The sequence below is a fragment of the Archocentrus centrarchus genome, chromosome 11 (assembly GCF_007364275.1).
Source record: "Archocentrus centrarchus isolate MPI-CPG fArcCen1 chromosome 11, fArcCen1, whole genome shotgun sequence".
Taxonomy (NCBI): Eukaryota; Metazoa; Chordata; class Actinopteri; order Cichliformes; family Cichlidae; genus Archocentrus; species Archocentrus centrarchus.
In genome coordinates, this window is record NC_044356.1 from 730,105 (window position 1) to 745,268 (window position 15,164).

Consider the following 15,164-nt stretch of genomic DNA (forward strand, 5'->3'; position numbering starts at 1 on the left):
AAGCCTGAGCATGAACATGTTTTCCAGTTGTTACTGAAATGTGTAATGTCTGTGTATACTCTAAAATCATCTTCTCCACCAAAGCAGTCATATCAGCCTTTTTTTCCAACCATCTGAAGCAACTCTAGTCAGTGTTTCTCAAATGTCATATAGGAATACTTCTACTTCTCTGGGGCCAGCACCCTAGGCAAAGAAACACAGACCTCTTCCCAGCCACCTCCTCCAGCTTATCTGTGGGAAATGCCAAAGCGTTCTTAAGCCAGCTGATATAATCTCTCCAGTGTGTCCTGCGTGATGTGGAGGAGTAGCAGCTCTACTCTGAGCCATTCTCGAATGACTGCACTCTTCACCCTATCTCTAAGGGAGAGGCCAGTCACCCTTTGGAGAAGTCTCACTTCTATCGCTTGTATGTGCGATCGTATTCTTTCGGTCACTACCCAAAGCTCATGACCATAGGTGATTAAGATTAAGATTAAGATAGTGTTTATTTGTCACATGCACAGTTATACACAGTACAATGCACAGTGAAATGTATTTTGTACCTGCAACCATATATACACACACATATAAATAAGAAGAATAAAAATAAAAAAAAGTAATTCACACTATACACTATACTCTATATACTATACACTATACACACTTTTATAAATTATAATATTTACATTGTGCAATAATGGTCCAGTTAGGGCTCAGAGTTGAGCAGACGGATGGCTTGTGGGTAAAAACTCTTCTTCAACCTTTCAGTCTTAGTCCTCAGGCAGCGGTAACGCCGGCCTGATGGGAGCAGGGAGAAGAGAGAGTGTCCGGGGTGGCTGGGCTGTTTTAGGATCTTCATGGCCCTCAGCCTGCACTGCTTGGTGTAAATGTCCTGCAGGTGGGGGAGGGTGGTTCTGATGGTCCGTTCAGCTGAACGAACCACCCTTTTTAGAGCCATGAAGTCCTGCTTGGTGCAGTTTCCCATCCAGGTGGTGATGCTCCCACGCATGATGCTCTCGATGGTGCAGGTGTAAAAGTTCCTGAGCACCTTGAGTGGGAGCTTGAAGTCTCTCAGCCGCCTGAGGAGGTAGAGACGCTGTCTGGCCTTCTTCACAGTGATGTTTATGTGATGAGTCCAGGACAGGTCCTGTGAGATGGTCACTCCCAGGTATTTGAAAGTGTCCACTCTTTCCACCTCAGCACCACTGATGACAAGTGGATGGTAGTCCCTCTGCTGCTTCCTGCTGAAGTCCACGATCAGTTCCTTCGTTTTGCTGACATTGAGCAGGAGGTGGTTCTCCTGGCACCAGTTCTCCAGGCGGGAGACCTCTCTCCTGTAGGCTGTCTCCTCATTGTGGGAGATTAGTCCCACAACAGCAGTGTCGTCAGCAAACTTGATGATGACGTTGGACTCTGACGTGGCCTCGCAGTCATGGGTGTACAGTGAGTACAGCAGAGGGCTGAGCACACAGCCTTGGGGGGATCCAGTGTTGAGGGTGAAGGAGGATGAGGTGAGGTGACCCACTCGTACCACCTGTGGTCTGCTGGTCAGGAAGCTGTGAACCCACCTGCACAGGGATGGGCCCAGGCCCAGGTCCAGCAGCTTAGAGACCAGCCTGGAGGGAACTATGGTGTTGAATGCTGAGCTGTAATCTACAAACAGCACTCTCACATAGTTCCCCTTACCAGTGTCTATGTGTGAAAGGGTCTTGTGGAGGAGGAAGGATATGGCGTCATCTGTGCATCTGTCTGGCCGGTATGCAAACTGTAGTGGGTCGAGGGTGGTGGGCAGTGAGGAGGTGATGAATGTCTTGATGAGTCTCTCAAAACACTTCATCACCACAGAGGTGAGTGCTATGGGCCTGAAGTCATTGGGGCTGCTGGGGTGTGGTTTCTTTGGGACAGGGACTATGATGGACTTTTTAAAGCAGGTGGGAATCACACACAGTTTCAGTGAGAGGTTGAATATCAGTGTAAACACAGGTGCCAGCTGGTCAGCGCAGGTCTTAAGGACACGTCCACTAATACCGTCTGGTCCAGCCGCTTTCCTAGTGTTTACACGTCTAAACGCCCTCCTCACGTCGCGCTCCGTCACAGTGAGTGTCTCCGCCCCTCCGGCCGGGAGCGCAGCGGGCTGTCGGCTTCCCGACTCAAAGCGCGCAAAGAAGATGTTGAGTTCATCAGCCAGAGAAGCGTCGGCACTCACCTGGTGTGTGTGTGGTGCTTTGTAGTCCGTGATGGTGCGTAGTCCCTGCCACAGTCCCCTGGAGTCAGACTGTTGTAGTTGCTGTTCCAGTCTGCGGCCGTAGCGATGTTTAGCCTCTTTCACCGCTCTGCGGACGTTGTATGATGCAACCTTGTAGTCCTCCATATTCCCAGAGGCGAGGCCGGAGTTGTAGGCAACGGTGCGGGACCTCAGGGCGTCGCGGACAGATTTATCCACCCACGGCTTCTGGTTGGGAAAAGTCCTGATGGTCCTCCTAAGTGAGGTGTCATCAACAACTTTCCCAATAAATCCCACGACAGTTTCCGTAAACTCCTCGATGTCTCCGCCCGCGCTGCTGCGAAACATGTCCCAGTCGGTTGAATCCAACGCACCCTGCAGAGCGGCCTCTGTTTGATCAGACCACCGTGTCACTTCTCTCACAGCAGGGGGTTCCTGCCTGAGCCGTTTTTTGTATTTCGGCATGAGAAGGACAGCGGTGTGGTCAGACTTCCCAAAAGGCGGAAGAGGCTTTGCTTTGTAGCCATCTTTGAATGGAGAATAGCAGTGGTCTAGGGTCCTCTCTCCTCTGGTGGGGCAGTCGATGTGTTGAATCAACACCGGTATCACCTTTTTCAAGTTTGCACTGTTAAAGTCCCCGGCTACGATGAGAGCCGCATCACGCTGGTTAGCCTGATAGGTGGAAATCGCCTCATGTAGCTCGGATAGTGCAGTGTTTGTGTCCGCCTGAGGTGGAATATAGACGGCGCTGAAGATGACCAAAGTGAACTCGCGGGGCAGGTAGTGGGGACGGCATTTCAGGGTTAGGAGCTCCAGATTAGGTGAACATGATTGTTTCAGAGGGACAACATTCCTACTGTCACACCAGTTGTTATTAATCATTAGGCACACACCTCCTCCTCTTGATTTTCCAGACTCACTCGTTCTGTCCGTGCGATGAACACTGAAGAACTCCGACGGCTGTACGGCGTGGTCCGGTATGAGGGGGGTCAGCCATGTCTCCGTGAGACAGATGATGTTGCAGTCCCTTATGTCCCTCTGAAACTGTATCCTGGCCCTGAGTTCGTCCAGCTTGTTATCCAGTGACTGGACATTAGCCAACAGGATGCTCGGCAGTGGCGTTTGGTGCGCTCTGCGCCTCAGCCTCTCTCTTACGCCGGCTCTTTTCCCTCGGGGCCTTGTCCGTGACCTGGGTGCTCCGCGCCATCCTTTGTTTGAGCTGGCCCACTGGAAACGCAGTATCTCCTGGGGCCAAGCCGGGTCGGGAGCAAAAGGTGTCAGAATACAGCCAGAGTGCTGTATTCTGATATTAAAAAGAGTCTGTCTGTCATACGTGATATGACACAGAGCAGGCGGAATTATAAAGTCGAGAATTAGAGCTAAACCTAATATATACAAACAAAGCGTAGGAGCAGGTACGACGGCTGCTGACCTCACCGGCGCCATCTTGGTATGGACATAGCTCAAATGCTAAGTCAACAGTTCACTTTTACACTCAGGTCTCTCTTCACCACAACAGACTCGTACAGTGTCCACATCGTTGCAACCATGGCCCCAGTCTGTCTGTCAGTCTCCTGCTCCCCTTTTTCCTCACTTGTGAACAAGACCCTGAGATACTTAAACTCCTCCAATTGGGACAGCAATTCATCCTCGTTCTGGAATGGACACTCTATCCTTCTCCAGCTTTTTCTCATACCTGCTGCTGCACAGCCGCTTCACACTCAGGCTCCTTCCCCACCAGAGAGGTGAAGTTCCATGTCCTAGTCACTAGCCTTGGTACCAGAGGATCAACCTGCCTACCGACCACCACACAGCACTCAACCCCTACAGTGCCTCCTGCGGGTGGTGGGTCTACAGGAGGGTGGGCCCATGTCTCCTCTTTGGGTTGCACTCAGGTCCGGCCATCAGGCGCTCTCCCTCGAGCACCTTTCCCCAGCCTGACCCTACCAGGGGGCAAAAGTTCCCCAACAACATAACCCCTGGGATCTCTGGGACACACACACCTCTGCTCCATGGTAAGGTGGACAGCACTTCACACTGCAAATGGATAATGATCCAAAGCAAAGTGCAAAAGCAACCCAGAAGTTTCTCATTTAAAGAAATGGGATATTCTTCAATGACCAAGTCAGTCACGTGATCTCAACACAATAGAGCATGCTTTTTAATTACTAAAAACAAAAGTGAAGACAGAAAGACCCACAGGCAAGCAAGAATCCATCCAAGTATAAATTTCTTTTGGCTCATGGTGTTGTACCCTCTGAATAACCAGGCTGTTTGTTCTTGGTGCTGCCATTTTTTCTTTGTTTGTTTGTTTGTTTTGTCATATTTTACAATCCTGACATTACTATGCATAATAATATGTATTATTGTTTATAATACGTCAGAGAAGATTTGGATTCAATCGTGTAAAGTTGTTGCACCTGTAGATATTGTTTGAACTTACAAGGTCTAAGTTACTTCTATTGCTGCAGGAAAGCTGCAGGATAACAACCTGCTCAATTTTAGAAAAGGAAAAGTGTGCATGATTTTATTGTTTTGTTTTGTTTTGTTTTGTTTTTGGTAGCCTTGTTTATTTATTTAACCTTGTGTAGGACCTGGAATAACCAAAACAGGAGAAGGGTAGTGTCATTAATTTATAAAACTGCTAGTTTATCTTTTTACGCATGATATAATCAGCTATATTTATTTAAAAGTAAATGGGATAGAAATAAGCAAAGTCCTCATTAAAATAACTTGTTTTTGTCTGACAGTGGCCCTGCCCATGGTGAACAACCTGGAGCTGTTTGATATCACTCACAGCACTATGCGGGTCCGCTGGAAGACTGCTGCTGGGGCTTCTGGGTACATGATCTTATATGCCCCGCTGTCTGAGGGAGAAGCTTCTGATGAGAAGGAGGTAAGGACTGTGCACATGTGTGCTCATGTGTGTGGTGAGTAAATGTGAAGTGAGGCAAGAAAAGCTGCAGGATTTCAGCAGGTAAACTAATAGTCAAAATAACAACTGCACATGAGCTGTACGAGCAGGATGCTTGCTGCTAGGCTTCAGTTTTTCTTCTCAATGTTTCTTCTAGTTTTATACATCAAATGATGTTCTTCACAGGCCAACTTTGAGCATCATGTCTGATCCAAGTTAAGTATTTCCTAACAGTTTAAAACACAGAAATATGTCATGCATATCCTCATGGTTTTGTCAGATTCCATAACCAATAAGTCACTGGTAAGATGTCTGTGTAGATTCTCAGTCATCCAGGTCATAGTAGTCTCTGGAGCTTGAAAAAGGCGACTGGACTTCTTTTTGTTTCTTGAAGACGTTTCACCTCTCATCCGAAAGGCTTCTTCAGTTCTCAACCAAAAGGTGGAGAGACCCAGGTATTTAAACCCCTGTGGGCGTAGTCCCCTGGAGGTGGTTATGACCCTCTATTGATCATGTGCGTGAACACATGTGCCCAGGTGTGAAGGGGGCGTGGGTCATATTAGCCACTGGTACAGATATGTAGATGACACCTGGGTCAAAATCAAAACCCAAGAAGTAGAAGCCTTCACTCGTCACATTAACTCAGTGGATAAATACATACGTTTTACCAGGGAGGACACCAGAGATAACAAGTTACCATTCCTGGACTGTGCGGTGCTTATCGAGGAAGATGGAAGCCTCAACATTGAAGTTTACCGGAAGCCCACACACACAGACCAGTATCTCCTCTTTGACTCCCACCACCCTCTGGAACACAAACTTGGGGTGATCAGGACCCTACAACACCGTGCGGAAAGTGTTCCCTCTAAGGCAGAAGGGAAGCATAAGGAACACACACACATTGAGAAAGCCCTCAAAACATGCGGTTACCCCAACTGGGCCTTCATCAAATCAGCTAAGATGCACAGGAATGAAGGCCAAACACAAACTACAGAGAATGGGAAGGACAAGAGGAACGACATTGTCATCCCATATGTGTCAGGCTTGTCAGAGAAACTCAGAAGAATTTTCTCCAAGCATGACATCTCAGTATACTTCAAACCAAGTCACACCCTAAGACAAAAACTGGTTCATCCCAAGGACAAACCCGCCAAACACAAGATCAGCGATGTAGTGTATGCTGTTCAGTGCAGCGAAGAGTGCTCGGACCTCTACATTGGTGAAACCAAACAGCCTCTTCACAAACGAATGGCACAACATAGAAGAGCCACCTCGACAGGACAAGATTCAGCAGTACATCTGCATCTGAAGGAAAAAGGGCACTCTTTTGAGGATGCCAATGTTCACATTTTGGACAGGGAAAACAGATGGTTTGAAAGAGGAGTGAAAGAAGCCATCTATGTCCACTGTGAACAACCATCATTGAACAGAGGAGGTGGATTACGTCACCAACTTTCCCCCGCTTACAGTGCTGTCCTGAGCTCCCTTCCCAGACGTCTCAACCCCCATTCACACCTTTGTTCCAGTGACCTCAATAGGCCACAGGAAACAATGGAGCGGAGTCCAAAATTGGTTTCAACTGAAACCACTGATTAAATATGACCCACGCCCCCTTCACACCTGGGCACATGTGTTCAGGCACATGATCAATAGAGGGTCATAACCACCTCCAGGGGACTACGCCTACAGGGGTTTAAATACCTGGGTCTCTCCACCTTTTGGTTGAGAACTGAAGAAGCCTTTCGGATGAGAGGTGAAACGTCTTCAAGAAACAAAAAGAAGTCCAGTCGCCTTTTTCAAGCTCCAGAGAAGTCACTGGTAACATTCCTCTTTCTGGTCTGATGGATAGTCTTTGCTGAATTATGAGTTTGATCAGGAGAAGCTTTCATAGAGCAAAACTATTCTGAATGAAGCTCAGAAACATTAAGTTGCATCTCACAATTTGACTTTTTGACTTTGGGGGAAAATCACACAGGATTGAGTTGTTAGACGTTTGCATAACAAAGGCATTCTGCCCCTGTTGACTTTTCACTCTTTCTCTGTGGTTTGCTTGTTATTTGGTATTTTGTCTTCAACCTGATGGTCAGAGAAACTCCACTTGAAGTTGTTTTGAAATATTCTGTTAAAGATGGTGACTGTCAGACCTGACAGACTGCTAATTGGCATTCAGCTGAATAAAGCTGACCTTCTTAGATGCCTTTGTAATTGTAATTGAGTTGATTCAAAGTAAGTATCTGCTTTCATATGCTGTTTCTGTTATTTTTCTTCATATTCTGTATGTTTAACACATCTTGCTTTATACCTTTTATGAGTCAGTAAGAAAGCTAAAACAGAGAAAGGGGGATGTAAGGAAACAGAGGAAAAATAGCTAAAGAAATGCGCCAAAAATATCAGGGAACATGAGAGAAAATGGTCACAGTACAGCTTTCCAGTGGAGCCTAATAAACAGAATGGCCAATACTTAGCCACCTTTCAGTGTCCTATCATGCATTAGTCAAAAAAAGTGCAGCTATCCTCTGTGTCCTATTACTTTAGCTTGAAAAATTGTGACCAATTAGAGGACAAAACTTAAACTAAGCATCGGTTAAACCTTGAAGGACTGAATATGAAACACAAAATGAAACACACAGATAAGAATCAATAGGTAAGAAAAAAATTAAAACCAAAGAGTGGAACAGATTGAAACATTCAGATCTTTTATAAGTAAATTCAGTGGTTAAGGAAGATGAGACATTCAAGGCAGAGGAGGAGAGGTATGAAGGGCATAGCCAGCTGTCCTTATCCTTCCTTCTCCCATTAGACCTCATTATGCCTGCCGTAACATTCCCCTCCAGGCAGAAAGCAATAAAAACAATTTAGGAAGGAATTTAGAATCAGGATGGATGCTTTCCAGTGGTGAGGATAAGCCTGGCTCTGAGGCACTACTGTCAGAGCCCAGGCTTGGCTGGCTCATTCTCATGTGACTTCCACTTGTGGGCTGTGTGGGGACTTGTCTGGGCCAAAGCCAGACTCAAATCCAGCCCAGTTTGACTGGAAAAGTGCTCTTATTCAAACTGGAGTGAAACTTGTTACAGGGAACCAATGTAGTTTCACACTGATGGAACCCAAGGGAGAAAGAAAGGGAAAGCACAAATGTGAACAACAAGAGGTAGATCTTAGAACAGAATTTGACTCAAATGGTCCCCAAAACTGCTAACTGCCAACCAAAAACAGAAGTGACATGAATTTGGTGTGTGTAACAAAACGACTTTCTTGTTGAGCAAGAAATGCTTCAGCTCACGCCGATACATTGGCCCGGTTCCAATCTGGCCCTTACACCCACATTAAGTACCGTTCCAAACCTGCTAGCTTTAAGTGGAAGTGAGTTATAAAGCCTGCCAACTCAGAGTCTGCACTGATGCACACTCCTCAGAGATGCACCACCTGCTTTGAGTCAGGAATGGAGGAAACTCTAGACATATACGAATATGACTTCCATCCATACTTATCCTATTTAAAGGCAGCACTATGGAATAATGTCCTCTTTCAATATGAGCAAATGGGCAGTCCAGTGAGTGCAGTGTTTCTCATAAACCAACCACGCTGGTTGGATACTAGTAACTACTGGAGGTATAGCAGGTATGACCAGGAGAATGATGTTAAACCAAACCAAAAAAGTGAATGTATATGATTTTTGAAGAGAAAATAAATTAATAATTAATATATATTTATATATATTTAAGTAAAATTCAATGTGGATCCATTTTTATTGTTAATAGTTGATTGCTAATAGTTGTGGGTCATGAACTATTTACGGCTTTTGAAATGGGGCACTTTGTGGACTCCTGCAGGAAACACTGCGTCTGTTTCCTGCCTCTGCACCAGAGGCAGGAAACAGAGTTAAGATACTTCTTCTGTGTGCCCCGCTACTCAGGAAAATTATGATCCGTAGATCTTAACGTGTTTATCACAGAAAATACAGAAGAAAATGCAATTTGACAAACTCCAACTAATAAATTAACAAGTTTTTAAATAGGTTGCATTCTAGCAAAATCACAAATGCTTTATTTTATCATATATGTACTGTAATGATGCTTGATGCTCATGTTAAACAGGGCCAAATTTTCAAGTAGTAAGGTATGTACACGTAAAAGCTTTGTCTTCAGATGGCAGAAGCTGGGCTTAAAGGAAGCCACACAGCTTGTTTTAGAATGAGTTAGAGATTTAATGAACTGAAGGACTGCCCCAATGCCAAGTAAAAGAATAAGGATTATTTTGATGCATACAAAGCCACTTTAATAGAGTCTGAGGTGCCGTTTACACGAGACCGTTTTCATTTTGAAACGGTGTCGTTTTGATGCGTTTCGGCCTTGCGTTTACACGACAACGGTGTCGTTTTGATGCGTTTCGCCCTTCTGTTTACACGACAACAGAGTGAAAACGATGTGTTTCAGAAACGGGGTCCAGAGTGGAGCGTTTCAGAAACGCACCGGCTTGCGTTTTCGTGTAAACACTTGAAACCGGGGTGATTTGAAAACGCTCGACTCGCACATGCGCACTATGGTTGCGACGGCCAGTTTTTCGCGCACGCGCAAACTGATAAACAGTACTCGCGGATTCACGAGTGCTTCTTATGCTTTTCCTGTGTTTTTACCGTTTTGTAATTCAGCGTTGTGTGCAGCAGCGATCCAACCTCATCATCGGTCCACACAAAACCTCTCACATTGGCCGTTTTGTAAGTAATGAACAATTTGCCGCACTACCTACTGTGTCACTCCACGCATGCGCGTCTTGCGTAAACAAACTGCAAAGAGAAAACCAACGCCAACTTGTGGCCTGGCATGGGAACTACATCGTTTTCATCGTTTCACATGTCCTCGTGTAAACGCGGATCGTTTCTGAAACGCCATCGTGTAAACGAAAGGCTGAAACGCATCAAAACGACACCGTTTCCAGTGAAAACGGCTTCGTGTAAACGGCACCTGAGAATACAATTTTGAAGGTAGAAACAAGCAAAATAGGTCCTCTTTAAGCCATGGCAGTATAAATCACCTCCGATTCTGAATGAAATGCCTACTTCAGTCTGAGAGAGGCAAAGGAGTTCCAAAGATTGCCAGTGTATTTCTACACTGCGGCCAGATTTAAATTGATTAAGTCAATTATTATAACTGTTCAGAAATCTATTCATAAAATTCAAATCCAAACCTTTTGACATATTTTTCCTGTTTTAGTTGTAATTTTCTAATGCTTTAAGACAAATTTCATTGAGAACACATAAAGGGCAGATGGAAAAAGAAACAAACAAAAAAATTGTCATATTTATTTGGCCATTTTTTTTACATTTCATTTAATTTTTATCATTATTATTTTCACATCCAATTTGTCTTTGACAGAATGAGTGATGGTAAAGCTGAACATTTGCGGGCACACTGTGTAAACAGCTGCAGAATAGTTGAGTTTTGTATTGGCAATAAACACGAAGCAAATCAGCCTGTGGGGCCAGAAAGGCCTGTTTCAGCTTCGTAAACAAGCTACAGCTGCAGAGCAAAACAACTAACTCTGATGAAAATTCTACAGTTTTAAAACCAACCATTGAGATCCTCCAGACACCTGGAGTTTCATCATCTCTACCTTTGTTATGAATTACAGCTCAGAAGATGTAGAACATACTATAAGAGCCTGATTGGTCCATCCTGCTTAATGTAAAAAGATGTCCACATTCAGAATTGATCTTATGCAATCACAGCTTAATCATCTTGCCTGGACATAATAGGACAAATAAATAGATGCATGAATGAGATACATTGACAAGGCAGAGATGTAAAGGATCTGCTAGAAAATTTTTGGGTTTTTCACAGGCATTCCTGCTGTTTGTTTGCAGGTGAAGGTAGATGACTCTGTGACTGAGGTGGAGCTTGAAGGATTGACTCCAGCTACTGAGTACACAGTGACAGTTTACGCCATGTATGGAGAGGAGGCCAGTGACCCCATGACCAGTCAGCAGACCACATGTAAGTATGGCCCATTCACAACACTTCCACTCTCAAATGACTTTCAAATATCCCATAGATTTTTTTTTTTTTTATTAGCAGCAAACCAATACCTGAAAAATGCATCTAATGCACAAGTGCGAAAATCTGCAGTGGCCACTAAAGGCTGGCTTCAAAAACATTCAGTCAGTCAGACTGTCATGTTAATATTCCCAACTTTATTACAGAAATAAACATGCTGGAACAAGAAACAGTGTTGGTCTCTATAACTACTTTCTTTCTTAATAACAACTGTTCATACAAAATATATTAAGGCTTAAAGTTTTGCATCATTACAGGCCTGACGTCTTTGAGTTACAGGTGGATGCTGCCTAGTCCACTATCTGTCTGCTAGATTCCACCTTAGCTAATAGAAGTCACTAAATTGGACCTCATGGCCACTGTTTGTATTTTTGGTGCCATTTGTCGCTTTTTTTTTTCCTTTTTTCTTTTTTTTAGTGTAATCATCTGAAAAATAACATGGCTGCTGTATGGCCAGTTGGTGTATTAGAACTTTTGTTGTTGTTGGTGTTTTTTTTTTTGTTGTTTTTTTTTTGTTACTTAGCAGTGATTAGTCAGTAATTAGCACATATAATTATAATCAACCAAGCTTGCTAGCAGATTCTAGCAGTTGCCAATAACTCGTTTCTGGCTTCAAAAAGCAAAAATGTTAACAGCTGTAAAGCTTAATTTGAGCATTCAAAGTGTGTGTCCACAAACCAGTGGGTGATGGCATGGTGGCTACATTTATCTTTTATATACAGTCTATGGTTACTCCACAGTCTGGCTGGTCTTGTCCTGTTGGCACTCATCAAATTTTGAACTACATGGATACACTTCAAACATCGGCTGTTAGAACACAATCATTTTACCATCAATATGTTAAAATTAATTGTTGCTATTATTACTGGGGTTATTTCTTGACAATGTGGACATCATCCGGGTCATAAAAATGGCAGCATTATAGTTTTAGGTGTAAAGAAGTTGAGTCCTGGCTGCATAAATCATCCATCCATTTTCATCCACTCATCTTTCCGCTGGAGCCTATCCCAGCTGACATAGAGCGAGAGGTAGGGTACACACTGTACAGGTCACCAGCCTATTCCAGGGCTAACACAGAGAGACAGACAACCATTTACACCTACGGGCAATTTAAAATCACCACTTAACCTAACCCCACTAACTGCATGTCTTTGGGTTGTGGGAGGAAACCGGAGTACCCGGAGAAAACTCACACAGACACAGGGAGAACATGGAAACTCCACACAGAAAGGCCCGGGCCAAGGTGGGTTCAAACCCAGACCTTCTAGCTGTGAGGCAACAGTGCTAACCACCACACCACCGTGCTGCCTTGCATAAATTATTTAAATTAAATATAATTTTACTGAAGCATCTTCTCACATAAAAGGTCTTGAATAATCAGGCCCCATCTCATCTTAAAGACCTCATATTACCATATCACCCCAACAGAGCACTTTGCTCTCAGACTGCTGGCTTATTTGTGGTTCCTAGGATACTTAAGAGTAGAGTGGGAGGCAGAGCCTTCAGCTTTCAGTCCCCTCTTCTTCTCCCAGCTTGGATTCAGGAGACAGACACCCCCTCTATTTTTAAGATTAGGCTTAAGACTTTCCTTTATGATAAAGCTTATAGTTAGGGCTGGATCAAGTGACCCTAAACCATCCCTTAGTTACGTTGCAATAGACCTAGGCTGCCGGGGGGGGGTTCCCATGATGTATGGAGTGTTTCTTCTTCACTCACCTCTTTTCACTCTGCTTATACTCCACTCTGCATTTAAACATTAGTTATTATTAATCTCTGGCTCTCTTCCACAGCATGGCTTTTGTCCTGTCTCCCTCCCCTCACCCGCAACCGAACGTGGCAGATGGCTGCCCCTCCCTGAGCCGGATTCTGCCGGAGGTTTTTTCCTCTTAAAAGGGAGCTTTTCCTTCCCCCTGCTGCCAAGTGCTTGTTCCTACCGTCGCTCATAGTGGGTTGTCTGAGTGTTGGGTTTTCTCTATATTATTGTATGGTCTTTACTTTACGCTATAAAGCATCTTGAGGTAACTGTTTTTGGGATTTAAAACTATATAAATAAAATTGAACTGAATTGATTATTAAAGCATGGAAATCATTATTTAAAAAATGCATAAAAAATATTCTGAGGGCTTTGCTTTCCTATACATGCTGTAACTTTATACAATCTTAAAGAGCCCTTTGAAAAACGAAAGCCAGGCACAAAGTTTTCACAAAGTGTCCTCGTTTTTCTTTTAATGTCCTTGGAGTTGAGCTGTGAAAGAAAGTCAAACTGGTCCTCACAGAAATGGAAATATGAGCGCGCTCATCAATATGCTTTACAAACTGTTGGTGAAATTCAATTTCATTAAATCCCTGGCAGATTCTGTGACCCTTTGAACTCAAGTCACTGATATTCTCATCTCTGAAAGCAGGCAGCACATTTTTTGTTTTTCCTCAGGACGTTAACTCTGAGCTGTCTGATGCACCATGAGAAGAAAACTACATTACCAAATACTTAAACGTACATCTTCTATGTACTCAGTAAACCCTGCACCAGCTAATTTCTTTGATTATCTTTTTTTCTAATCAGAGGGATCAGCTGCTGCAGTTATGTTTACTTTTCATTTGCAGAGTGTTTGCTCATAGTTTCTTCCAAGACAGCTGCAGCATGCAGAAGTCCTGTCCCAACATGCATTCTGTCCCTGACAAAAAGTAGCAGCTAGCAATGCCAAACTCTCTGCATGGTGCCAACTTTCAGGTTCCCCTATTTCAGCTATTTTCTGTGCCTCACTGTCATTCTTTAGAGTTTTGGTGAGAGTAACTCTCTGCTCCGCCCACCCTAAATCCCCACCATGCTCACTAATTAACGTTTTATGAAGTCTCCTTTAAGGTTTGAGGCCTGCGGCTTAAAGTCAGGGTATGTTTATGTCTTTATGATGTGTGTAAGGCTTTGGATGCAGGTCAGAAGAGGATGCCAGCAACTGTTGGAAAGCAGCAGTGGTAGGTTTTTTTTTTTTTTCATGGGTGGGGGATTAGGATCCCTGTCAAATTATTTTTCATAATAAAATAACTTTCACTGTTCCATGCAGACAGGACTTAATGCCCTTGAATGAAGATGGGACACATTATGTTTTGGTCATTTTCTTTGTATCAGGCAGCTATTCCCTGAAATATTCCATCTGCATTATAAAAACGAGGTTTCTCGTTAACTGCACACCACATGATGCAGAAGATGGTTGTGATGAGCTTTTCACTCAGCGAGCTTCCTCATATTCATTCAGACTGCCTCTCTGTGTCATCAGAGGCCTCTCATCCTTCATTTCCTCTTGTCATTTAACTGCCGTTACTTCTATTGTTGAGACAAAATGTGCTTTAATGATCACTGCAGTGAAACGAGGCCACTGCACATGCAAATGGAATTTTCTTTTTTTTTTTTTTAAATAGCATGATGGAGATTAAAGATAAAGATTATTCAACAAAATCAGACTCCAAAGAGTTTTACAGATCTTTGCACTTTGTGGTTTTTTACGGCTAAAAGCAGATCATGAGAACACAGTATACAGGTAGGAGTTTGAGGCTGGTGCCTATCCCTACTATCACAGGGTGAGAGGCAGGCTACATCCTGTACAGATGGCCAGTCTGTCGCAGGGCTAACACAGAGAGACAGACAACCATCCACACTCACATTCACATCATCACCAATTGACCCCCACTAAGTGCATGTTATTGGGCTGTGGGAGGAGTGGCAATTAAGCCCTTTTATGTACAAAAGTATTCCACAAGGACATTTTCTTTTTTTTAAATTTTCAAATTTAAAAAAAGTTGAATATTCTTCTGTGGAAATAGTATACCCTTAGACACAAGAATTGCCCTCTTAAGCAGAAATAACTGATTGTTGCTGACATTTTTTTACCACTCTTGCATGTAGAAGTTTGATATTTGATATTAACTTATCAGTGGCATGCAAATGCCTAGTTTGAGTTGACCATTCTGTAACCCTCCATTTGTTATTTTCTTCTTTTTT

At 43.7% G+C, this 15,164-nt stretch overlaps 1 protein-coding gene across 1 annotated transcript in view; it reads left to right on the forward strand.

Annotated features, from left to right (window-relative positions):
* col14a1b (collagen, type XIV, alpha 1b) overlaps positions 1–15,164 on the forward strand; it is a 223,001-nt gene that overhangs the window by 86,951 nt on the left and 120,886 nt on the right. Inside the window, 2 exon segments of the mRNA XM_030741811.1 lie at positions 4,954–5,099; positions 10,978–11,107. Of these exon segments, the coding sequence (XP_030597671.1) occupies positions 4,954–5,099; positions 10,978–11,107 (276 nt within the window).